This window comes from Rhamphochromis longiceps, linkage group LG9 (assembly GCF_057381845.1).
Source record: "Rhamphochromis longiceps isolate RC_006_pf linkage group LG9, R_longiceps_female_GT1.1, whole genome shotgun sequence".
NCBI classification, from domain to species: Eukaryota; Metazoa; Chordata; class Actinopteri; order Cichliformes; family Cichlidae; genus Rhamphochromis; species Rhamphochromis longiceps.
Window position 1 is genome coordinate 23,985,043 of NC_140565.1, and position 27,779 is coordinate 24,012,821.

The 27,779-nt window shown below is 41.5% G+C and overlaps 1 protein-coding gene across 3 annotated transcripts in view; it reads left to right on the forward strand.

Annotated features, from left to right (window-relative positions):
• Nucleotides 1-27,779, forward strand: part of pou6f2 (POU class 6 homeobox 2) — an 85,886-nt gene that overhangs the window by 10,375 nt on the left and 47,732 nt on the right. For all 3 annotated transcript variants that reach the window (XM_085418964.1, XM_085418966.1, XM_085418965.1), the window contains exons 3-4: nucleotides 8,442-8,539; nucleotides 14,429-14,648. In XM_085418964.1, coding sequence (XP_085275090.1) covers nucleotides 8,442-8,539; nucleotides 14,429-14,648 — 318 coding nt within the window. The remainder of the gene's footprint in view (nucleotides 1-8,441; nucleotides 8,540-14,428; nucleotides 14,649-27,779) is intronic.

Below are 27,779 nucleotides of genomic sequence, written 5' to 3' on the forward strand. Positions count from 1 at the left end.
AGTTGCTAATTTATTGGTGTAAAATCATCAGCAAATAGTAAAAAAGGAGTCATCACAGAAATTAAGGTTTAAATCTCTTGTTTTGTTCAACCAGTGACTTAAAATCCAGATTTATTCGTTTCACATGATAAAAAAAACAAAGAGAAGCTGAAATAGTTCGCAATAAACAGCTCAAGTCTCTATTTATTTATTGCAATTTTTTTGCTTTAAAATGTTTTTAGCTTTACTTTAAGAGCTGTAGGTTTACTATGTGGGTTTGTCTATAAAAACAAAGTAGAGTGGTATGATACTGAGTGCAAGGAAGGCCTTTTTTCATCACTGGCTTGCAGGCTGCAGGCGGGAGAATCCTATTTACAGCAAATATCATTTAAGTAATTTAAGAGGAGGAGCAATAGTGAAGCAGGCATCTCCTAAAAGGCTTACAGCTCTCTAAGACTAGTCTTCATCGCAGCGTCCCTCCTTTACTGATGGCCTTAAAAGGATGAAGAATAATTTAGATTGTTATTTGCCTCTTTCAACCCTGAGCTAATCAGGTTGACATTGCTTTGGGAATGAGGAGGACGCTCCATAACAGATGTGCTCATGTGCAAAGTGTCCCAAGTCCCCTGTGAGGATGCAACACAAAAGCCCTCTTTTCCCCTTCTTTTTCTTCTCCTCCTCCTCCTCCTCTTCCCTTCTCCTGCTTCCTCTCGTCATCACACCATCTCTCCTTCTTGACCTTTGAAATGGGCATTGCCTCTTCTCACCAATTTACCTCCCTCTGGTCCCTCTTGTGCTTGTGCCGCTTCCATCCCCACTCCAGCATCAAGGAAGAGACAGGTAAGAGCCGAAGCAGAGCACTCTCATGTCAGAGAGCCTTTTGGTGAAGACCTGTGGCCATGAGTGAGAGCGTAAGTGTTGGCGCACATGACCCTCGCTGCTTTAAGCATTGTTTACATGCATATTCCTCACCCGTTCATCACAAACTGCAGGCTTTCTTCTACAAACTGAAGTGCACTGTTTTCTGTTGTTTTCATACATAACCTGTCGCCTTCGTTTTTCATCCACTTCCTCTTTGTCTGTCCTTTGAGATCTTCCTCATCTGCTTCTGGCTTAAACATGGCCTCAGAACAAGTCGCAGAACTGCTGAGGTGTAAAATCCTTTCTGTTTGGCACCACCTCCGACGTAATTCCCTAACTCCATAATTCCACTTTGTGCCAGAATAACGAATGAGGTAGATTTTTTTTCTCCCCTGTAAGGTCTCCGCCCTTGCGCGATGAGGAATCAGGCTTTAATGCGGGAGGCCCGGAGAGATTGCCGTGGCCTCTTCTCCCTCTTGCCCCTCGCTGTGCTCTTAATTAAGGAAATGACAGCTCTCCTAGCGGCAGCAGTAGCCATAATGTAGCTAATAGTGTTACCGGCAGACACTCAAAAGTCAGTCCCTGGTGATTTTCTATCCCCAGAAACACTATTGACCTATCCCTTGCAGCTTCTCCACCCCAGCCTCTAAACAGAGTATTACTTCCCTGCAGGTCCAGAGGGAGCCATCTGACTAAGAGCACCTGGAGTTATTGGCAGAAGATTATGCCCTGTGTTATTGTTGAGGGCTTTGGTGGGAGTAATGAAACACTGAGCTAAATCACTGGTGATTTTGGCTCTCTTGCATTCTACAAGGAGTTAAGTAAATCACTATAAAGCTCGCACTGCATATTACAGGCTGCTCTCTTCTATAAAGCACTGTGCCTTGGGTGTAACATTACTTTTTAGACTTTATTCCACGCTGCTTGAGATAGAAAAATGAAAGTGAAATGGTCTGTCTCTCTCGGCTCTCAGCGCAATGCCACATCAACTTTCCAAGTGGTATTAACAAAATCAATGGTCAAACAATCTGGGACAATTGGTTGTGTATTGATGGAATTAAACCTTGTGTATGATGTGGCTTGTTGTCTATTCGCGCTCATCCTTTACGCTCCGACAGCCCGCATATCCCCGTCCAACATAAATGCTCCAAGTCAGCAGCGCAACACACTTTTGATGATGAAAACCGTATTATAGTGTCGCGTGTTGTCGCAGCGCCGCAGCAGCTCCGCTCAGCAAACAATTAAGGACATAATTAACTTTTAATCTTCACTCTTTTTTTTTTTTTTTTTTTTTTTAAATGTGAAATTATTTTCCATGGATTAGATTTCAGTGGAAAAATGATTGACAACATCTTAATAGCAAACACACGCACTCAGCCAGACATTTTCAAAAGGACCATTATAAAAATGGGGGCCGGCTATTCATTCTGAAGAGCCTGAATCGTTACCGGGCCTCTCGTACATTTGACAACTTACATAATGCATTTCCACTAAAATAGCTTAAGTGTTAAAGCTTCTTTTATGGGCAAAAATTGATTCATAAATGCACTGAGGCGAAAGCTAACGTGAACACAAAGCTTTCAATAACACCCACTTTATACAGACTGTCAATGTGTGAAGCGGTTGCATTAGACAAGGTGGCGTGCTGATTGCTTTATGAAATCCAGGCTAATTGTTTTGTGGTGCAGTCCTTGGGGCTCGCTGCATTAAGACAGGCCGAATGAAGTCAAATAAATATAGCTCTTTGCCCCCCCGCCACCCTCCCTCCCTCAGCACCCACGTAGCCCTGAGAGGCCTTCTGCCTTGTGTGGCATTGAAAGTCACTCTCCAGTGGCCACTTTGGTGATCAATGAGAGAGAATTTATATAGTGGTGGATATTGGCAATATTTCCATGGCATAACTCACATCCAGCTGCACTCAGTGCTCTGTAAGAAACATAATTATTCCGCTTACATTTTTTTAAAAGAGCGAATTTGCTCTGATGTTCCCGTCATGTCACCGTCAGAAAGAGTTTGAATTTAATAAAGACTGCTTCGTGTAAGCAGTCAAGGCCACGAAGCCATGCATGTATGTACATTTGTGGGCTAAAGGGTGCTTTTGTTCCTCCAGATGAAGCTGTATTTTAAAGGCACTTTGCGCAGTTACAACGGCAATTAAAGCTGCTTAGGAATTCATAAAGTAAAAAAGGAGATGTACCCTGAATGTCCTAGATAAATGTAAAGCTATGCTGAATGCACGACGCTTGTTCTTTCATCCGTTTGGCCTCTTCTTTCATCTCTCCTCACATCAATACATCCATTCATTCCATTTTATCCATTGTGTGACCTGTGTATAATCACGGCATCAAAGGCGTTTCTTTTCAGTAAAGGTTTGATCGAGATATACTCTATTTTTCCTCTTCTGTATGCAGCATTAGTCTCCATCTGGAAATACATTTAAGAATCATTCACGTTGGACAAGAAGATTTTTTAAATTTATTTATTTATTTATTTTAGGGAAAGAAAATCCAAATGTGTACGTGAGATTTTAGTAATAAAGAAGAATTGAAGATTGACTCCCCGGGTATTTCTTCTGTCAGCTATTTAATTTAGTTAAAGAAATTACACAAATCCTTTGGGGGGAGATGTGCATGTGTATTTATTTATTATCGATTTCTTCCCCAGCGATAAACATGTTAACGTTACAGATATTTGCAAGGGGGATGAAGCTTTCTAAGTTATTGTGAAATGATGCAATGAAAGGCATCAACGAATCGTTATTCATTAAGTCTCCCGCACTGTTTATCAGATAGAATCTATTATTCACAACCAGTATCTTAACTACAGTCATCAGCCCCACTCTCTGGAGCTTATAGGTGATTTTATAAAGTGTTGTTCTTTCATTATTAGATGAATATCCTCATTTTGCTAATTGACTTTGTTATGATGGTAATTGGATAATTCACTGGCGGAGAAGTTGCTCAGTAGCACTACTGGGTGTGTTATTGTTATCACAGCGTGGCAGCTGCATTTAGAGAATTGCTTTGAGATGCTTGGAAAGTTTGAGTTGCAGTAAATGAAAATAAGGCCGTTTCAAGTCTAGAGGAAGGAAAATTGCTTTCATTTGATAAGGTTCAAACTGAGAATTAACTGCTTGGAGACAATACGGCTAATGACATCCAGTGCAACAATTTATGGTCCTGTAATATTTATTCTCTGCTTTTCCAAATAAATAACAGCAGATTATGACGGCTTTTGTAGTATCTCTGCTTTTTATTGACTGTAATACAGCCACAAAGTATTTCCTGTATGTTCAGACTGATCTTAATTCCAGATACTGAGTGCACAGGGTGGGGCCGGGCACAGCATGATCTGTAATGGGTGAAATAATTGGTGAAAAGAGACTGGCTTGTCAAAAAAGCCACTGCGTCGCGAGGTTGATAAGCGAGAGGATGTGGACCTTTATCGGGAAGCAGGGCCAGCCAGCCAGAGGTAGAAACCAGCTAGAAAAGCAGGCTCCCCCTTGGGCTTTCACATCAACCATCAAATGCTTGAGGTTCATTTGTTGGGTCATGCCATTCACCAATTATTTGGATTTTATGCAAAGATGAAATGATTTTAGTTGGCGGAGGAGAGTTTTAAAATGTACTGCATAAATATACTTGACAGGCAATAAGATCTTGCTGGCAAGGCTATTGAACAGTACGTTTTGTATGAGGCTTTTATAAAAGTACTAGAAACCACTGCATGCCCAGTATATTTAACAAAAAACGAAAGGCTGTGAATAAAAAGACACAATGCATCAGGGATGTATTCTTTATTTAAAAGCTGTGATATTCCATTGAAGAAAATCAATTTTTGGAGTGGAAATGTGATTAATTTTTTTTTTTCAATTCATTGCCGACATTGTGCAGTTTAGCAAGGTTTTGTGGCCTTCAAAACCATTTCCACATGATTGGTTTGATTTCATCTACCGTTATATTCAGGGGAAGACTTGTTTTATGAGGAATAAAGTGCATTTAAAGAGATGTGTTAACTGTTTGGGAGGCCTTTTGTATCTTACATTCAAAACATGGTCGGGTTTATTAAATTCCACATGACATGTAACCTCTTTTTGTGTACATCTGAAATAAGTAAGTCAGTTTTATTGTGCCTGTAAATTTACTTGGTAACTATGAGTAATAGAAGTATGAAAATCTTTCAATTTTAAAGCTCATCAAAAAAACAGGAACATTTTAGTCTATTGAGAGTCTACAAAAAAAGTATTTTTCTTTCTTTCCACCACAGGTTGTCCAGTCCAGTAGCATTGCAACATATTCAACACATAGTTCAGCTTTCAGATGTTGGTTAAATTATGCAGACACACAGCTCTTAAGTCTGTTTAAGGATCAGCAGAATAGCAAGACTCATTCAGTTTTCTCATAACAAACAACAGCTGCTAGCATGGCAATATCAGAATATCAGATTTTCTCTTGTAGCCAAAAGACTGCATGAAAACAACATTTTCCTCAGATGAGTCACCTTTAATGTTGTTTATTGTCTATTTGCTTTCATTTCTGCAAGTGATTCACACTCATAATACGAGTGTAGGGAGAGATTCTGTGAGTATAACAGTGCATAAGAGCAATAATTATCATAACTGTATTGTTAACATCAAATCACCATTTAATTTTCTAATATCATGGTTATTGTCACTTCTGGTATAACACAAGCCCGCTGACTGATGCCTGTCCAGAGAAATATGACACATTTGTGGACAAATTGACAAAGTGTCTACGACCCTCAAAGTTAAACGGTCTCTTTTGGGGTGGAGATACAAGTTTTATATTGTCTAGCCAATAAAAAGAGGCAAAACTGGAAGTGACAGATTTTAAAATGTTTAGATTTTCTTTGGGAGAGGATTAGATGCTCAGGTTAAGTGTTTTGGAGACAAAGTTAGAGACAGAGGATTCATGGATGTAGGGAAGGAGTACATGCAGAGAGTTGATGTGACCGAAGGCGATGCTTGGGATATAGAGAGATGGAGGCAAAGGGAAAGGGAGCAGCCAAATGAAGAAGAAGATCCAATGAGATGTCAAGATGAAGAAAAATATCATTTTCACAGGAAACATGAAGCAGGTGGTCAATGTTTGGTTTGCGGGGCTCTAAATGACCTTCAAACCAGCCAGCTAGCAAAACCTGGTTGCTTTGGAAGCATGGTAGCTGTCTCTCATGGTACCATGGCTGCTGGCTCGGTCCAGGATTTGTTCAAAAAACAGCAGTTTACCCGCAACATCCTGAGTGCAAATGAAATATATAAAATCAAAAGTTTATTTATTCAAAAGATTATTCTTTAAGAAAAATATACTTCCATATACTTCCAGATTCCATATTTTTGGCATAAATATGTTTTTGAGTGTAGAAAAATAAAGTACTGCTTATACAAAGTAAATATTTTCTTCATGCTCAGCATATAATTGTAAGCACAAGACTGGATTTTATTATGAATTAGCCACAAAACTTAAAATGCATAGCGTTAGCGAGCACTTACACCTAAGTTCATCCAAAAAGAAAACATCAAACATAACATCAACATTATCTTTTTTTGTATTTCTCCACTGTGGACAATGTGAAATATTGCAGGAAGTGACACAGCCACAGTGCAACAAAGGGCAATTATTGCCACACGTCTTTATTTTTAAAAAAAAGACACCGTCTTTGACATAATGTGACATATTTGTGACTAAAAATAAGCAGCTGTCAGTTCACGGTGAAGCTTTTTCAGGCCTTTATTTAGAAAAATCAGACTTGAAAAGAAGTGAGCCATTTCGCCTCATTGAGATAGGGTGGGTACAGTTGTTCAGATCTAATGAGAAACCTAAGCAGACATCAGTTTTGAATCAAATATTGCTGAACCCTAACTGATGCATGATAGCATGAGGCATCTAGTTTGTCCCAAAAGTGTCTGCTTCAACTCAAAAAGATGAGCAGAAAAAAATAATATGAATACAGAAATCTCTCAGGTGAAATCCACAGAGCTGATTTAACTTTGGCAGAGAAAGGAAGTTCTCACATACACTCCAACCCGTAAGTTGCAAAATAAGAAAATTCATGACATGGTTTTCATGACCTGTAGACTAATTTATAAGACACTTTTAATTTTAAAAAATCATGTATTAATTATCTGCACACATGGTACTCAGAGGAAGCGCGCACATTTTCCATAGTTTTTAGAAACTACTAAACTAAACTTTGTAAAAAGAGACAAAAAAAAATGTCCTTTACATACAAATCAATCAGAGCTGAAAAGGAAAGGACAGGATGTCACGCTGATGACATTTTTTTCTTCAAATTATTATACAATGTAAAAAAGAAAAAGAAAAATCCTCTAAGAAACCATCACTTGATAAAGATGTCTCCAAATAGAACTCGCAAATACCTCGAATAAGAGCTTGAAGGTCAATCAGAGGCAGCTTTGTTCACTCAGGTTAAGGTTAATATAATAAAACGTGCCATCAATAAGATTAATCTATGAGTAGAAATCTACTGTATTGACAGGAAGACTGTAAGAAAGTGGGGGACCTTGTTTGTAATAGTTTTGCAAGATTACATTTCTGCAGCGCTACACGTTCACTTTAACCAACTTATTCAAAACACATTAATCCTCTGAACCATGAAACTGCCTCTTTTCAACTCTCATATTTGAAGTCTTCTCATGAAAATCAATAGAAGGTTACTGTGTGTGTTGGGCCTTGTTTATCAGGTGTTTGTCAGCTTCTTTGATGTTGTTTTTAAGATCGTGTAATTGTAAAATCCGCACTTCTTGCTGCACTTTATCCTGATTTTTACTGCAGAGTCTTTCGTTTGTTTTTTTTTTCTTTTTAAATCGCCAGAGTCGGATAGTAAATATTTAGGATCATTTAAGATTTTTCAAGAAGTGCCCTTAAGTCTTTGTGTCAATATTAAGGCATCACATGATCTCCATATCATCAGGGTCAAAGGGTGAGGGTCAAATCAGCCTTTTGGACCTTTTAGAGCAGTCCACACTCAGAGGACTGCTGGGAGATTCTCTCAGATAGGGATTGCTTTGATAACCAATCATCGGTGCCCTTTATTTTCCCTGCAGCCATCAGCAAGCTTATTATCATGTCCCTGTCTGCTCCGCTCCACTCTGCCCTCATAGCAAACAGGTCTAATTGTGTCTCATGGCTGCAGGCCCAGAGCAGGGGGGGTGGTGGTGGGTTTAGATGAGTGATACTCAGTGATGTAAATGGCTGAATAATGTGGCCCCTGCATTTGTGGTGGAGCTCTATCTCTCAGCGGTAATCTAGGCCATCGGGGACCCGCCAGTATGCATCATCCCCCATCAATGAGCCTCTCCGCTGGTTGGTAATTTATTCAGTGCTACAGCGGTTATTGATAAAGCACTTAAATACAAATTCCACCCCCCCTCTTTCCCCAGCTGCCCTCTTCTGTTCTGTACGAGACTCTATGTTGTAACATCGCAGTGCACCGTGTGCTGTGCATTTATCTACTTATCCAGCCTGCCTCTATCTCAGGTGGATTTCATTTTTGTTTGTTTGTTTTGTTCCCTTTTTCTTTGGACTCTGCTACATGGCTCTCTCTGCCTGTTGCTCTTTCAGGAGCTCGTGACGGATCGGTTCAATCTGACGCCAGCAGCAGTCCCTCCGAGCAGAGTCAGCTGGGCCAGACTCACCCAGCATACCCAATGGGTCCACAGGTGAGTGAGAAGATACACAAAAATCTGAACACAGGCTTGATGAAAACCTTTATTATCTTAAAAGTTAAAGACATTTACACAGTGCAAGCTGGGATACTCAGCTAAAAAAGTTGGATTTCTCATAAAGCTGACAGACTGTAGGTAAGATTTAATTAAAGGAAAACTAATAAGATATTAGACAAATAAAAGTAAAGGCATTTGCACTTTTCTGGCATTTGGTGAAGTAGTATCAGGAAATACGCTGACAAAAATAAAGGTAAACAAGGCTCTTCAAATGCACAAAGAACATATAACCCCCCCCCGAGAACCTTCCTTCAAATGTTAATTGTTCTTGAAATCATCCAGTTTAATTAAATAATCCAGACACAATGCCTTAAAAAAATAGAGATCTTTAGTTATTGTTTGCTAAGAATTAAACGCTCAAATGTCTCCCCCATCTTGACTGTTTCATTAGTTTTCACTGACTGACTGCACTTTAATTAAATATTATAAAGAATTAGGCATGAAGCATATGTATGGTACCTTAGATAACTTACAGAAGTACAGAAAAAAAACTCCCCATTTCTTCTAGTTAGATGCTGAAGGCTTTATTTTTGCTGTATTTACAACTGCGGTGCCAAATTTCCAACCAGTTCTATACATTTCCACTCATTTTTTTTTTGCCACTGGTGCTGATGATGTCAGAGGCTGTAGGAGGAGCTGCTGCAAGAAATTCATTAACAGTTTGAAAGATGAAGCCTAAAACTTCTGCTACATAATGCTGTGTACTGTTCAGTTCTCAAGCCTGTTCTCAAAAGGAACCATCTCAGTGGATAAGAGATAACTCTACGTCCTTGACAGCTTTAATTAGACTCAGAGTCTCTAAAAATGATCCTTTTTTAAATTAATTGATCTATTTTCTTTGTATTTTTAGTAAGCGGGACAATTTCCGTGGCCAATAATGTCTTTCTATCTATTTTATAAGGCACGCTTTTATTTTCTTAAGTATACCAACTTTCATCAGAGTCACGGGTCTTCTAGTTATGTGTACTCGGATTACACACCCAGATTGAGATTGAGTCTTAGGCTACGTTCACACTGCAGGTCTTAATGCTCAATTCCGATTTTTTGATCAAATCCGATTTTTTTGTCTGCTCGTTCACACTACAAATAAAATGCGACAGCAAACGCGCTCCAGTGTGAACGCTCAAAGCGGCCCGCATGCGCAAAAGAAGATGTCACACACAACGCGCTCTGTTTAGACCCAGAGCAAACTATATTGTTTGATAGATGGCCCTTAATATAAAGACTTTGGACTTTACGTTTCCCAATTTTTGCTTTAAGTTATTTTGTTATCTACATAATAATGTAGATAACCTAATAATTATCCTTATTGCTGTTTTAGAGAGGAGCGGTGCTTCAAAGGATAGTTGCAGATTTCTGTAAGAGTCTGCAGATTATGCAGTACAAATAAAATGTTCACGTTTCTCCAACGTTGTCTTCCCAACAGTTTCACTGACATCTACACGGGATGGCCAGGAAGCGTTCGCGATGTCTTCTCAGGCGCTTCTCCAGCGCTGATAATTGACGTCTGTCTTGTATCAGTGACGTAAAAGACGGATTTAATGCGACTTGACCATTCACACAGCAGTCGCTTTCTGAAACATCGGATATGTATCGGATTCAGTACCACATACAAAAGTGACCCAGATCGGATTTGAAAATATCGAATTTGTGCCGTTCACACTGTCATAGCATGATCGGATATGGGTCGCATAGGGTCAAAAAAATCGGATTTGATGCGCTTTCGCCTGCAGTGTGAATGTAGCCTTATTATCTCAGTGCATGTGATGACTGAAACACGCCTGAGCTGAATCCTCTGAATTCTTTTCAGCAAAATTGTGAAATTGTGAAGTATTTAATCAGCACACATCATCTTCAAATGTTATTGAGTTGTGGCACTAATGAGCTGACAATACAGGGCCTGTCAAAACAACGTTGGGAGCAAAGAGCCTGAGCCTGCAGCCTTGTTAATAGCTCAATCAGGCATTGTCCTATTTGATTGGATTTATTGGCCTGGTGGCTCTGCGATGTTTAATGAACATCTATCTCATTAGCGTTGCTCAATGTCACCGCTCAACACACATGCACACTCGCAGAGTGTCAGGTTTCCTCCACCAGCTTTAATAAGGCCATTCTCCCTGCACTCAGTGTTAGTCAATGACAGTCAGTCCTCATCAGGAGAGACAAAAGAGGAAACATGAGACGTTGGGAGAGCAATTCAGGTCTGTTGGGAAGGTTTGCAGGGTGAGGAATCTCGAGTGAAAGACTCAGTCTGCGTAAGTGGCGATAAAAAATGTCCTTAATTAAAAGCGCTGTTCTGATAACATACCCTCCCTGGTCAAATCTGCTGTTTTACTATTAGATAAGAAATAAACAGAAGAATAAACAGGGGAAAGAAAGCTTCTCAAGCAGGCAGCAGTTACAGTCTGAGCCTCAGCAGGCGGCTCTCAACAGTCACCATCTAATATATTAATGCTGTCAGTACAGTCTCTGTGAAGCTAACACTTTTCAGAAACAAAGGCGCTCCGCATGCCATACCCAATTCTCTTGTTCCAGGATCAATATGTTTTGATAGATTCTCGCTCCAGAGCCGGATATTGTTCGAACAACCATTATCCGATGGTAGTTTACCCAACATGAATCTACCTTCCTTCTGTTTCCCACTCGCAGTTAGGATGACAAAAGTCTGCTATCTGGGTGATTATGGGCAATTTCTCAGTGCCAGAGCTGCCAAGCAGATAGAAGGGCCTATTCTCCCCTGATGGGCAGAGAGGCTGGGTACCACATCGAGTCCTGAGTGGGGCTGCTTCCCCTTCCAGAGCCGAACACACACACCCGGTCCGTGCGCCTGTGCGGCCCCTGGGAGACCACTTCTCAACACTCAGCTGTCAGGTCTGCCAAGCACTGTACAGCAGCTTTCCAGCAGCACCTATGGAGAAGACGAGTGAGAGGATCAGGTGAAAAGGCAGAGGGTGAACTGCCTGTAAAATCCGGATAAGCGATGCAGGGGATTTGCTCGCTGCGTGGCTGCAAAGCTGAGCTAATTATGTTCTCGCTAACTTCTTTCTCATCTCAGATTTTGACACGCACATATGCAGCCCTCGCACGGCAGATGAAGATCATAATCAGGCTTAAACTGGCGCAACAAACAGCCTAAACACCCAGAGCTCACTCGTGCTTTAAAGAATCTCCACAGTGCTTTCTCTTCAGCGCTGCCTCTGTGCCTAACAGCTGTCTGCTTCTCCAGAGCTGCCAGTAATGATAAATAAATCAGGGCTACATCTGATAATTGCAGAATTGTCTTTTAATGTTATTCCCTTCCATGTGAGGCTGTCTTTACTGTCAAGCCTGGCAATCTCATTTTGTTTGATTCAGAGATGAAATGTTCAAAGAGCGTCTTTGATTATGCGCCGCTTCGATTTGAGATTAAATTGAGTTAAAAAACTGAGATTAAACACGTGTCACTTGCAGCTAACAAACGCGTCGCCTTTGTTAGTGTCCTTTGAGGATTCTTTGAGCTCCCGAATTATTAATTCATTTTTTAAAGTTAATGGCAAATGTCATTTCGAATGCTGTCAGAAGCGTCAGTTTGTCATATGCTATGCACTGTTGCTGCGTATCAAAGCAAATGTTGAGAAAGAGGAATCCTTTACAGCGTGCGTGTGAAAACTCCTGCCAGCAGCGTTCACCTCTACAAGCTTTTCTCTTTTTTTTTTATCCTTTTAACGGCTCAGAAACACAAACTGGTGTTCATTTGTCTCTTAGTGCGGATATTTTAGCCATGCTTTTTGGCTTTAAACCAACGTGACCTTGTACCTCTTAAACTGCGATCACATGTACGTCGGAGTGGGAGCGGGCGTTATGCACCACACAAGGTTATCACAGTGACACGCCTGTCACCTATGAGCACCAGGCTCGAGAGCAGGGTGGGCCCGCTTCACACCAGTCAGCTCGTTCTGCATCCTGTGCAAGCTGCAGACACACCATGCAAAACACAAGCAGATAGCTGACAATTGGAGTTAAAGTTTTGTGAACTTAAAGTCGCACCACAGCGCGCCCAGACTCACCTACTAATGTCCAAAGCAGCCTGCTTTGTTGGGGACACAACACAAAGTGACAACGCGCTTTTATTATTTGACTCCCAAACAACTCAAATTCCACGTTTAAATGTTCTCAGTCCAATTTTAATCAATGATTAATGACAATAAATGCAAATTAATGTGTAATTTTGTGTGTATTCGTAGAGCCATGGCACAAACCTTCCTACTTTGGGCTCAAAACTCTCAACGATAAATGTGTAGGTGTATTTTTCCCAGCCCCACTTCCTCGGAAAATACATGAAGAGAGCTTCAAGTGTGCAAAATATCTCAGAGCGATACTTGTGATAACTTATCTTTTCTTCTATGGGTATGACTGCAGCGATTCCACTTTAACTAATATGAATGAATGGATACATGAAGAGACGAGAGTGATGTGTTATAGCACTCATCAAAAGGGCAAAGTACTGCTACGTTATAAAAAAAAAAGACTGTGTATTTCAAGCACATTATTCCGTGGTACCAGGGATTTGTTCAGTGGGATGAAACATGAATCACTGCATTTCTGTGAAAGGAAAAAAATCACAGCTCTTTCACAAAGATGGGGTTTGATTTCTGTCAGTACCAACAGCAGTGTGTTTTGACTGTCAGTCTGTGACACAGCAGAGCAGCACAGCTTTCAGCTGCAAAACAGCTGCATTCATCAGAACACACTGATTGGTTATGAAGTCAAGAAACATCTGCTGCACTTGTCTCCATTAAGCATGTCAGGATTTTAAAATAGCCCGTATGTTCAGCACTTAATATGCAGAGTCTTTATTTTCTGGGAAATAGGTGCAGTAATATATTGAAACACCTTCAAATATACATGGAAAAGTCGCATATAAGGTAAAAACAGAGTCAAGCTTAAAACTGCATATTTGGTGTGACCAACACAGTCTGAACTCTCTTAGGCAGCTGTTATTGTAATTTCTAAATAGGCTTCAAAGCTCTACTTGGGATTTTAGCTCCAGTTTGTTCTCTGTAAAGATCCCACGCTGCTTCAATAACCTTAAAGTCCGAGCTCTGGGGAGGCCGGTCCATGACTCTTTGGGGTCATTGTCGTGCTGAAAAACAAATTTGTTGCCAATCAGATGCTTTCCAGATAGTACTGGATAGTATATCAAAATGAGATGATACTTTTCATTGTTCATAATTCTATCGGTTTAGACAAGATCTCCAACACCACCGCAGCCTCAAACCATGACAGAGCCTCCACCATGTTTTACAGATAGCTATAGACACTCTGTGCTTTTCTCCTGACATCCTTTCATTGATTTCAAAGGATGACATGATGACATGGAAATCTGACACCTTGAAAGCGAAATCTAAAGAAACAAGGGCCTCAAGATTTTAGCACAGTTCTGTGTCTTAACAATACGTTTAACCATATCACACTAAATGTTTTACTGTTTGCTTTATGAAATCATTTTTGGCATTAGTGTCTTCTAAAGTGGGTCTAAATAAAAAACTATAGCTTAAAGTTGCAACTTTAATCAAAATACTGATGTAAATTTATAATATTCATGCAGACTTTGATTGGTGTGTGTGTGTGTGTGTGTCGGTGTGTGTGTGTGTGTGTGTGTGTAAAATCTGAAATAACTGCAAGTAATAAGATCATAAACACAATTTATTTCGCACAAACATAGAAATATATCGAATGATGTATTAAACCTTACTTTTATAACATTTTAAAGAAAAGCATCCGCGATTATCTGACCTATGATGTTATGCGTGTGTGTGTGTGTGTTTTTATGTGTGCCCTCTTCAGTCTCTCCTGGTGGCGCAGCAACTGGCTAACGCGGTAGGTGGCGTGATGTCCGGGGCGGCGCCAGGCCTGAACCAGCCCATCCTCATTCCTTTCAACGCAGGCGGGCACCTGGGCGGGCAGCAGGGCCTGGTGCTCTCCCTGCCCACCGCCAACATCCAGAGCCTGGTGGCTGCTGCTGCTGCGGGGGGCATCATGACGCTCCCCCTCCAGAACCTGCAAGGTGAGAAAAAGGGAGCTGTAGACAAGAAGCTGCAGAAAAATGACCCAGCTACTCTCAGGAATTGTTATTGCCTCGTATTCGTGTAGAGCAGACGATTCGGGAATTATTAGTAATACATAAAACAAGTAAGAGTTTTGTGCGCATTCATTTTAAGCCACTGAACAATGTTTTTTCCCCAACAAAATGCTTTAGAGGTCTCGGCCAGGTAAGAGTCCTTGAGGGGTTTAGATCCCAAAAAGCAGCTATCCTCGACTTGCCCAGAGGAACCAACCATATTAATTACAGGTCAGCGTTTTGCAGTGCAGCACAGAAGCACTTTATGCCTCTTTCCTGTGCATAAGAGTGCACTGTACTTCACTTTTTTATCTCTTTTCCACCTCATCTGTCCATCCACATGGCTGTACTTATCCTTGCCTTTTAAACTTTAATGCCCAAGTGTTCTCTTTTGATCATAGTTGTAAATGGTTTTCATTTTAATGTTTAAAACATTGTCTCTTTTATACCATTAGATTGAGGGATGGATGGGGAAACCGTCAGCCATAAATCTTAGATGAGAGAGCCGCACTAATGTAAAAAGATGCCAGGCTACATGTAAAGCAGTGTGTTTTTAGGAGGGAGATTACAATAATGCCAGTGCAGCACAAAGTGCAGGGAAGTCTCCCTTCATGTGGGGGAAATGGATGGACAGATGCCCTGAGTGAGGAAATGTGGAGGTAGAGGCCTAATGGACACAAACATGCATAAATAACAGCAGCCATCGCTGTGGGCAGAGCTTTTAATAAACCCGCATCTATCCAGCGAGCCCTTCAATGTATCCGTCAGTAGTGGACGATAATGGGCCCAGCAGGCCCGTCTGACTCACACTTCAACACATCTTCCTCGTGGTGCGTGAGGGACAACCCAGAGGCTTCAGCGATCCGATGAACTGATCGACAAACACATTGTCAGGGTGTCAGAACACCAAAACAAACACCTCTCAGTCATCCATATTGTCCACTGCCAAACAAACCAACAAAGAATCTGAGTCCAATGTCCTGATAAAATTCTACAGCCATCAGAGACACAAAGAGAGAGACAGAGGGGAAAAAAACTGTTGTGGAGAAATGCCTCTGTGGCAGATCTTTTTTTAAGCGTGCAGACTGACAGACTGCCTGTTCGCACGTCCTCTTATCTGAAGGGGATTCATTGAAGGGACCTCCGTGGAGAGAAAGTGACACAAGTCACGAGTGAAGCTAAATGTCTTGACTGTGTCCGGGCCCCTCTAGCCACGCTGCGCTCCTCCACTCTCCCCTGTCTGAGTTCATCACAGCTCCGCTGAATGAGGCCTGCTGGCACAGCACCTCTGTCAGACAACTGCAGCTCTGGCCTCTGCCCCCGTGTCCCCCTCGCTCCCCCTCCCAGACCCTCCAGGCCTGATTAATCACACATATAATACGATGCCGCACTGTCGCCAGGGAGCAGTCAGCTCATTTCACGACTTTGGGAGCGAGTGTAGTTTACAGCGTTCACACTGCTCGCTAATTAGTGTCAGATCAGACAGAAGACAACAGTGAGGCACAGTAATGAGTCTCTGGGAGGAGCCCAGCCAATGGCTGTATTTAAATGTAATGAGGCAGCTAATGACCAACTAATAAGGCTGTTTGTCTTGTGGAGTGGGCGGTGTAGGACAGAGGATATTAGATACATTAAATCTCTGTACATTGTCAGGATGTCATGTTTCACTAGCTATATTAGATGAAATGAGGGATTTCAGTGCGTGCACTTTTTGCATTTTTATATTAACCTTTAATGAGGGAAATGAAGTAAAAAGAGAAACAGTAACCGCAGCGTTTTTGATCAGGCTAATCAAAGCTGGCTCTGTGAGAATAAATGTTGACAGAAGGGAACCGACTGGACTTGTACTAGCTTTAGGAGGGCAGCTCTCTCAGACTGTGATGAATAACTATCACTGTAATGGGGTTGTGCTATAAAGTTGGAGCAGTTGCTTAAATAAAACTGAGCAGCATCTTGTGGCAGACTCAGTAAACACAAGCACCAGTGTAACTGGTTATTTGTCAGAATGATTTATGCCTGCAAACATGCAGTAAAAACAAATCCCCAATGAAACTAAACAAGGGAGAAAGTTATCTTTTGTGACAGAGTGCACACAATTCTAGCTGACTTCACAGAGGCAAAAACTAGGTTGGGTCATGCTAGAGGTCTGTAAATATGACGGCTGATAGGAATAAAAATAAAAGAAAATCATACATGATTTTCACAATTTCAGATCTAAGTATGCACGACTGATGCAGACATCTGCAGATTTCTGGTCTTGAATATGACGCTACCTTTCTGCTGCATTTTTAATAGGCCTTTACTTCATAACAAGCAAAGCATGATTACCATACTTGTAAAACTAGTTGTTTCAAAGCTCTATACATGTAATGCTCATTGGGAGGAAGCAGAACAAAGTCTCATCTGTCTACTCCTCTCCTCTACGACTCACTCAAAGGTAATGCAAGAAGCTAGTTTACCGGAGCGCTTTCATATTAATAAGCATATCCCATCTTATTTGCTCTCAGCAGAAAGCCAGGGAGCACATCACATCAGAGAGCCGAGTTCTAATGGTGAGGTGAGAGCATTGTTCCTCTGTACTCGTCCGCAGGAAACACAAAACAGCACTCAAGCTTCCTGATAAAGGTCGGCATCCCACTCACCTGCAGTAATGAGACCCCGTGTCAGTGCCAATCAAAGGCATGTCTGCCGTTTTGATGAAAACGCTCAGCGGTGTCGTTCGCAGGTTGTGGGTTTTGCCGTGATACAAATTAGGGAAATCACTCTGCTCATTACACCACCAAAGGGTGGGCTCCTGGGGGGGAAGAGCCAAATGTTTCCACACTAGTTAGACATGTCAGATTGCATCTCTTCTGCCTCAGCTGACTGCTGCTCCTTTAAGAGGTTAGCTCACCGGGCCAGGCCGCTGACTACCTCTGCCTCCTCTGTCCTCTGTGGGAATGCCTCCGTGTCCCTTTAGCCATTACATTAGCAGAGCCGGAGAGTTTCAGATATTCTTTTTGGGCTTGTTACAAACACAGCAGCCGTTCATTGTGCGGCTGCTTTTCTCTTGTGTATGTTTCAAATCATTTTGGGGGGTAGAAGAGAAAAGAAACGAGCCGCTGCTGTTTGTGGGCACATTCAGCCAGTAGAAGAGTGCATTAGGAAGCGCCACGCGCAAGCGGTTCACACTTCCTCACCCGCATCTGCCATCTTAACACAATAGAGGCTAAACCCATCCCTTCTCCCTTATCACTGTTTAATTTGAAGTGTTCTCGAGCAGTATGTATTCCACGTCGTCCTTTAATGATTTAACTTTGCTGTGGTTGTAAGATGACTCGCAGGGGAGAGAGCCGCATTAAATAAATAACAGTGATAAAATGTAGACCTCATACATTTCAAAGCTAATGCAACTAGCGGTGCAATAGGAGCAGCTGCACACAGTCCTGGAGCAGTAATTTGATTGATTTGTTGTGACAGCAGCCAAATAATTGAGAGTGAGAGGTGCTGCTGGAGATGAAGCGCAGGCAGAGGCAGGTTCGCCAGCCAGTCCCTGCAGATATGGCACCCGAGTTCTCATCTCTGCCATTGATATCTGCCAGTGGTTTATTGTTTGTCTTCAATAAGAAGCTCCGAAACGTGCCGGGTTAGTGCCTTCGTGACAGTTTGGCGACAGAAAGGAGAAAAGAGGGGGGAAAATCGCCAATCAGAACAAACAGCAGAGCATTAAGAGGGTTAGGATCAACCACACGGGTTTGATGCACATATAAACACACACACTCGCTCTCTCCCATGAGGCTCATTTATACTCTGATGTCTGTTTTCAAGCTGAGATGTAAGTAAATTTCACCTCCTGCTGCTTCACTTGTTGCAGCCATGCTAATCATTTGTTCTGTATTCAAGTTACATATTTTCCATAATTGCTTAAAAAAACAACGATCCTCTGTGTTTCTTGAATATACAGTATGATTTTTTTTTTTATGTATGCATCCCCAGACATTTCTGTGTTTTGTGTCTGGTAAGAAACCGTTGTTTTGTGTGTGTGTGTGTGTGTGTGTGTGTGTGTGTGTGTGTATGTGTGTGTGTGTGTGTGTCTGTTAACCTTCTGGCTCTTGGCTCGTTTTTTGTTTCTATGGATGGTGGCGGTGTCACTCTGGTTCAGCCATGCCACAGGACAGCACGCTGCCAGAGCCCGAAATAGAAAGAAAGGAAAGAAAAAAGGGGGAGGCTTGGAGAGGAGGGGAGAGGGGAGGGGATGAGTCTTTATGGCGGTGTGGAGGAGGACAATAATATTGTTAATCAGATGTGGCTGTGTCTGCTCCTCCACAGCAAACCCTGACATCTGCCCTCACTGGTAAACACTGAGGGAGGCTCTTTGCAAAACCACCTGCCATAAACACACAGTCTACAAGGCGGTCGCTCACCATCGCACAGTGTCCGTCTGCGCTGTGTGTGCAGGCAGTGTGATGCATTCATTTTAATGGATTTTACTCAGGGTGGCAATAAAGCAGCGTGGATTAGGAGAGGATCGTTTTCCGAATTAGGAGGCGGAATTTCTAGATGGCAAATTCTGAAATTAGCTTCCAGTTATGTGAATAATCAAAAACACGTGGAGCAATCCGGCTATACGCTATTCCCCGAGCTCCGGAGCTAAAAGAGATTACCCTCTAGCTGCTGTAATTAAGTGTCTAAATGTGAAACAGCCACACTGCTGGCTTCATTTAGCCAAATTAACCGTTTTTGAATAAAATCTCAATTATCTAATCCTAACACTCTCAATGAAATCATCTTACACCATGATAGCTGTGCATGTTGATTAATATTCTAAACAATTATGCACAATCAATAGAGTTCATCTGTTTTAATCGTTCCCGTCGAGTGGACCAGTTAAATGAGGGAATATTGAATGGGGTATAAATTACAATACATTGTTTTCGTGGCATTTCAGCACTTGTAAAGTCTTTCCAGTAAATGCCTTGACCACTCGGCCCCAGAGTTGTTTTGTGGAAATTACATCTCACTTTTAGCCTCCCTCCTCTGACCACACCGCTTCCGAAAGATTTGCTAAAGGTCTGCCATATTGCTGAGGCGCAATTCAGGAGCTTTCAGCAACAATCTGTAGTCAAGCATTTTAAATGAAAATTGATTTGTGATTTACATGGTCAGTGAGGGGAAAATGAACTTATGAAATGTTGTAAATGAAATATTAGACAAGGTGCAGTGGGAGAGAGCAGACAGAGATGGTAATCTTGTGGAACTGGAAGTCCTGCCTGGCAGAACTGGGTGACATTTTACATTTATCTGTGTTCTGCATGAGTTGTAATGTTAATGGTAATTTTATGGGACTGAACTGGAATGAAAATGGTGTTATCACCGATTGCTTCAAATGTGGAATTGTGTAAAGCAGCACAGCGGCATCCTTTATTTCCCATTCCCCAATAATGTGAGTTATTGCGTGATGTGTCCTCTGAGGTTGAACTTGTGTGTTCAGCCTGTTTTTTATCAGTCAGGGTGCCTTATATCACATACCTGTGCCACCGGATGAAGTGTGCACGCTGCTGTTTTTTGATATTAGTAGAAAGGGCACAAATGTTTCTCCCAGATTTATTCAGCAGGTCTATTCTGCTTTTTCTTAATGATTTCCAAAGGTATTTGTGTTGTCACTGTTATGTTTTATACCTATCTGCATAATTGACTCACAGTAAGTACATATGTACATAACATTATAATATAAAGTAAAATGTTATCAAAACAGATCTATAATGGACTTAATAATACTAGCAAATCAATGTAGCATTACGCGCTGATCAATACTCCTTACACTGGGCCCAGACGTTTTAATTTTGTTCAATAACTTGTGCAGTGAACGTTTCCTGTTCCCGCTCTGACCGTGTACAACATGTATGGATTTTCATAGAGCTCGCTCTTTCGTGTTTGAAAGAGAAAAGAAGCAAAAAACCTGAGAGAAGAACAAACAAAGTGATCCTGCAGCAGCGGCGGCGGCAGTAGAGGAGCTGTGGGAGTCTGGATCACACAGAGGTCACTTTTAAACACAGCTCTCCGGTTCCCCGCGTGTGAAACCAAAGAGTCCGTGGTGACATTTGTCAGCAGATGGTGTGGAACCAAACCCCTCACCAGCTAAAAGCTATCTGTGGTTACTAATTGCTGACCAGGGCCTAATTACCTTAATTAATGGCTGAGGTATCTTGGGGCCAGATTTGTGGGGGCTTTTATCAGTATCAATGCAGCTTAAAAGGTCCCGCAGGAGGCCTGAGGAGTGCGCAAGTCCCGCGGGTGCTATTCCTGGACTAACTGCAGACACATCACAGATGGATCCCGTGGCATCAGTACAGGACGGCATGTTTGGAGAGAGGTATCTGATACTTACAGATCATAAGAAAGACTCACTAAGTACATGTGAGGGTATAGAGGGGAGGGGAAAAAAAGGCTTTTCTTGCATTTTTTTTCTCTTTTTCCTCTGGACATTTTTTCCTACTCTTGTCTGTCATACACAAGGCTGTTTCCTGAATTACACTGCCGTAATTCACAATGACAAAGTAGACTTAGCACCTTTTGCCACAGACCGTGGGGGGTTTTGTTCAGTGAGCTCTCACTGTGAAATTAGCCCTGGTACTTTCATTTTCCAGCTGCAGTGAAATGGTTAAAAGACACAGATCAGCCAGTATGGAAATAGAACTGATTCAACAAAATCTGCTGCTGCTGCTTCCCATTGCTTTGCTCTTCACCCATCCAGGAAAAAAAGAAGAAGGAAAAAAAAAAGGAAAAAACCCTCCCCTCTTTTCTCTCCAGCCACCCCCCTCTCTTTTTCTCCTTACTATCCCCTCCGCCTCTCCCTTCCCCCAACCCCGTCAGGCACCTTGTCCGCATCCGAAGAAGGCTTGTAAGTTTCGGGTGCATACATTTCTTTTGATGATATATTGTCCTGGTGCGGAATTTCATTTACTGCCGCTGCCCTTTGCTGAACCTGTTGCTAGTCAGTGAGCACGATAAGCGTATAAGTAGCATGCTACTTCATTCATCATACATCGTTCTGGGCTCTCAAATATCTCATATGCGATTCAGGAAGAAACTACTAAACCGGCACAAAGGATCCCACCAGGATCAGCTGTGGTTCCATTAAATGCTGTGTGCAAAAATAAAGCACACTGGGCCGCTTGTTATCGTTGCATCTACAAAACATTAGCCTTCATTTTGCGGTGTACACATTGTTTATGTAGCAAGGAAAAGACAAAAAAAAGGGGGGGGGGTGTATCTCAAGTGCTCAGTGCTCATGTAGTACATAATTCCATTCACATTGCATTTTGAATGCATGCATTTTGAAATCTGTTTTTTCCCTCAGTCATAGTGGCTGCTCTGTGTTGTATTAAACAGCATTAATAATCACAAGAGGCTCAGTGTCACTCAGAAGTCTCCACATCACTAAGGCAGACAGTGTTGTGCTGCTGGGCATGTTGTGCTGTGTGAAAGTGCTTACACGCTCCCTCAGACAACCAAAGGGAATAATTAAAGACAGAAGATGGAGGCAGAAGAATGGAAAGCAAATCCCATTGTTTGGGGTTATTTCATCCCACTGAATTTCTTTTTCTCACTTTCTTTTCGCTCTCTTCTCACATTCCTCCCCAAATGCACTGTGGGTATGTGGCACGTTATCAAAAGCATATGTAAGCGAAGCAGCGCAGAACAAAAGCCCTGTGATGTCCTCCTCATACCCACATTGTCTTTTGATTATTCTACAATCATTTTTATATCTGTGTAAGTTGGGAAGGAAGGGAAGGCTTAATAACCCCGTAATATACAATACTGTAGCTGCTCAGAAGTCACAATCCAAGATGTGCTCGAGACGATTTGGAAACAATCCTGCTTAGTCCTCTTTTTAATCTAATGGAGTAATTCTTCAACCCCTCAGTATTCAAGTTGTTACCAAAATAATCCACAATGAAATTCAAATTTAAGGTGAACTAGACTATTAGGGCGACTCTACTCCACTCCATTTCTGGAGCAGTAAATGCAGCCCCTCAATCTCTCTCAGCTTTTACTGTCAGTCAGAGAGCACTCAGTCATCTCCGTGCATCAGGCCCGCAATATTGATTTTTCCACCCACTGAAACAGCCGCATGAACATAAATTTTGCATGAGGCTTTTACTCGCGGCCTCCGCTTTGGTCTGACGACACATGATGGGACCATGAACACGCTGTAATAACCCGGTCTGTCCTGCCAGGCAGACAGGCTCTTTTCAGGAAGGGGGAGCGCGGGTGGGGGGGGCTCAACACCTTCTGGACTTTGAAGGACAAAAGCAGGAGACCCCATACTGGGTTTCACTGCATTACATACTGTTTATGTGGAGTGTGTTTGAATGGAGCCTGAAAATATCTCAGAATGTGAAGGTTTGGTCATAAATGAAGCCGTTGTAGTTGCTTTAGACAAAATAAAGTATTTCTTTTATTTATTCAAAGAGATTTTAATGAAACAGCTATAAAAAATGTTTGAAACCAGGATTAGTGCAGAAAGTTTGCCACTTAATTTAAGAAACTTTCAAGCAAAGCGAGATAAACTAATTAGTCGCTTTGGTTTAATCTTTAAAAACCCTCACCTGTAAGATCACTGCACAAAAATGAAAAAATAAAAATCTTAAGGATTGAAATCAGAGGGAAAATAAACTCGGTCTCTCTCTTTTTGCTTGGGACCTCCTGGAACTTTATCGGGACCCCCCCCCCCCCCCCCCCTCCCCAGAGGTTCCCGGACCACACTTTGGAAATCAATAACAAAGCGTAAGCAACACCAAAAGGGCAACGTTATCGAGCACACGGGGATTTTCTTGTATGTGTAACAACTCCATGGAGAGGATTTGATTCTTTGAAATGCTTCCCCCAGAGTGAGAATCCTGCAACACTGCTTGATATTGCCTTGCATCACAAAGTGAAAGCATTATCTCTGGATCCCTACAAGCGATGTGGTTTACTCTCCAAAATCCTGTAACTGCGACTCCGCTCAAATCTTAACTACCTATATTTTTTTTCTCTCTCTTTCTTTTTTGTAGTCGCTGAGTTCCTCCTGCAGCTGAAATGCTGATATTGACTGCTGTGGCTCTCTGAGTAATGTTTTTATTCAGTAGTTCTCCAGCTCCTTTAACGTTTCATTTTCCACGTGTTCATTCCAGCCATTGCCAACGCAGGTATCTATTCTCCATCCCCTTAACGTGATTACCAGCTGTATGCACTCGCCGGTGAAGGAATGTAACACAAATATGTTGCAAGCTGTAAAAAAAAGAAGCTCTGAGTGAGAACGTGTGTTTGTTTTTCTAAGCCTTTTTCTTTCTAACTCTAGCTAAACTTTTATTTCAGGGATTTAGGCACAAATATGAGATACTTCACTTGATTATTTGCATTTTTTTGCCAAAATACCAAACTAGATTGTTGCGTTTCATGGCCTTTAAGACTAAATGGGCCACTCGATGATTCGTAATTTCTTTACTCAAGGAAAGAGACGTTATTAATGCCAGCTGGTTGCTGCATGGAAAAATCGTAGTGTTTTCTGAAAGAAAAACCTTCACTTTAGCAGCAACATGTACAAACGCACTGAACAACTTTGACAAGCAGTTTGCAGCAAATAGATCAAACTAAATAGAAGCAAGCCTGAACAGGTGGGTCTAAAGTTTATTATTAAAGGTATCAACGGTGTCCACCGGGATCCGCAAACTCAAAAGCACCATCACCTTTGTCTTTAAGTTGGATCTAATTACAGCCAACAAGTATTGATCAGCAGACATTAGAGATGTAGACAACAACAATGAATTAATATATAAAACTTTAATTAGCATTGTTATCATAGTTTCCACTGTATGAGGTGTAAACTATGAAGTATTAAGTATTTCATACTTTTTAATACAGAGCTAGTATTGAAGTATTTTCAGTATTGCTGCCTTTATTTGACAGTCTAAATCAAGGGTATCAAACATAAAGTCCAGGGGCCAGAACTGGCCTTCCTAAGACTCTAATTCGGCCCACTGGATGTGCTTTAGAACAAGTGAAGGAAGGTACTGAATGAATTTTTGAAGTTTTAACTGTATTTTCATAAGTTTTACAGCTTTTCCCACCAATAAAGACCTTCCCAATGGTCGTTCATACTAAACCAAAGCAATTAAATGATTGATAAATAATTCAATGACATAAAAATTCATTTTCACTATTTACTATATACATTTCATATTTTTACAATGAGACTACAGTGGGAAAAAGAAATAGGAGGTTTTATGGCTAATGAACTCTTCCTGTAATTTTACATGTGGATTTCTAACTATTTAAGTCCAAAGAGTCATGCTGGCAGATTTCTTTCTTTACTACAGCAGCATTTCTTGATCATGTAGAAAAACGGAGACACACTGCTGAAAGTGCACTGCTAAACTAAACGTTTACCTAAACATCTATACACAAAGGGGAGTTTAGCTGGTTCGGCACATTTAAGATCAGAGTTTATGGGTGTATGTGGCCCACGGTTTAAACACTGACACTCCTGGTCTAAGTGTTTCTACCAAAACTGAACCAGATATGCTGCAAACCACACACGGGCAAAATACAGCCTGCGGGCCATCTCAGTCCAGCCTGCAGTGTCTTAAAAAACTGATTAAAACCAACCATTGTGTTAATAAATTTTAAGGTGAATGATTGTAATGAGTCTGTGCTACTTATTAAAAAAGGAAGCAATGATCCTCAGAAATGATCCATTATTCCTTTATTCATAAATAGTAAATGTAAGTCTAATTTCTACTTGATTCAGCGATGCAGGTCTGTATATTAAAGCTCAAGTCAGAGTAAAACAGTTGACGCAATATTTATAATGTATCGTGTTTCATGCAAGCAGTGGTCCATTGTCAGAAAATTAGATAGATGTAGGTGAATTTAAATGTTAGTATGATAGTTATGATAAGTGGATTGTTTTATGCAAGTCAGATTTTCATTTTGAACTCAGTGGGCACCAAATGAATGCTTTATGAAACATAAAGTATTTCCAGACTCTGAAAAAGCTATAAAATATTCTAGCATTTGTATTAAATGCAGGAAGTTTAAGATAACTGACCTCTATTGTTTGCTTATCTCACCAGTATGGCCTTTAGGAAACAAAAATAAATGTTTCCTGTGCTAAACTGTGTCAATTTACACAAATTCATGCCTTTTGTCATTTATCAGGTTAATACTAAATGCTCCACCTCTGATGCCACTTTCTTTTCATCTTTCTGTGTTTTAATAAATCACTTTTGAATTAAAACAAAGACAGACAGAATGACCAGTGATAGAAATAATTACCTTGACGCGTAATCAGTGTTATGAAAGTGAACTAAAAGTTAACATTTCACAAAGGAAATGAGAGCAGAAACAGTGATGTTATCCCCTTCATCAGTGTGCGAGCGCGCCGATCTAATCCACAGAGTAAAAAATGACCTTCCCTTGACCACCTTCATAATTACCAGATCTCATAGAGTCTAAATCTCCTTACCTCCAGTGGAGTAATTATCAGTGTGACTCACTGAAAAGGCAATTGAGACAGTGGTTTATGGACTCCCATAGAGGAACGTGAGGCAGAGCAGTAATGGGGAGCTTGTTTGTCCCCCCCTCACCTCTCTCGTCGGAGAATGACAGCCGTATTTAGAGACGAGAGCAGTTCCTAAAGATACAGGGTGGGTCACATAGGACAATTTCATCAACCTGGAAAGGCTCCTCTGTAGCTTCTGATTAGCTCTTAATTTACTGCACTCCTCTCCTAAGTGAGGCTAAAGACATCCAGATAGTGCAGCAGTGTATAAGCAGCTAGATGAAAAACTTTTTCTTGGCTTTAAAGGAAGAGATGCATATGAAAGCCAGTGTGCATGCATGAATAGATTTTATTCAGTCCTGAAACTCAGTACATTCTGTCCAAGCTTTGTGAACTATCGTTTCCTTTTTAACGGCTAGAAATACTGAATGCCTCCAACATGAGATCATCGTCTCCGACTCCTTCTGTCCATACTTTATGCAACACAGATCACGTGCGGTTTGATAGAACGAATGATAGTCAAAGTCCCTTTGTGTAGATGTGATTGCTATGACCCTGCAATCACTCTTCATGCTGGCCTTGCCCGGGTCTTTTCTAAGCGCTATAACATGACGACCACCTATTTTTTGCTTTTCAGAAAGGCTAAATGCATCAACAGATGTTTTCATATTTCATTTAACTCGAAAAATGCACTGTGGATGTTAGGATGACACGATACCAACAGGTAGCCAGACTCATTTACATATGCACAAACAAGCACACAGGCAAAGGGTGTATAAGGCAATTCAAGGGAAATAGTTACAAAGGCAGGTGTTGTACATCGGGAGGAAAACAAGGAGCTTGAATCAGCCCCAGAGAGAAAAGTGCTGTAATAGGTGGGTTGGCAGTGACTACTGAGATAGCGCTGGTAATGAGAGAGCAGACTGCCCGCCCTCCCACCCCACTACTCAACCGCACAGGAAACAAAAATAGCATTTTGTCTGACGAACGAGCCGGCTTTGACCTAGCCTTTCGACCTCTGACAATCAGTCTCGCTTCGTCCTCCACTACTTCACAAGCCTGGGCCAGGACAGTCAGAGATAACAGTTGATTTCTACTGTGGCACTAAAGCGAAAAAAAAGAAAAAGAAGAAGAAGCTCTGAAAGAGAGATGGCAGACAGTTTCTCAAAGCGCTGAGGTTGAAGGCCTGAGACTTCTCAGCGCTGGTGTCTCGGAGTCCCAAATGATTGTTGTTAAAAGTTTAAAATTGAGTTTCGTTTGCATCTGATCATTGCGCCGCATGATCTGGCTCATTCCTCATTAGAAACATTAACATAGGCAAGTTGTGACAACACTGAAAGTGAGACCCTTGCTCTTCCACCCCTCAGGCGCGATGACTAAGTGGGAGCGCTGACTGCATCGCAGCAGACGAGAACTAGTGAATATGAAACACAACAAAGAGACAGTGGGAGATATAATGAGCTCTATAGGATCCCGGCACCCTTTTGCCCTCTCTCCATCACAAGTGAAGCTCCCGCTCTCATCCTCGGCCCTGTGTCTGCTGGAGGAAG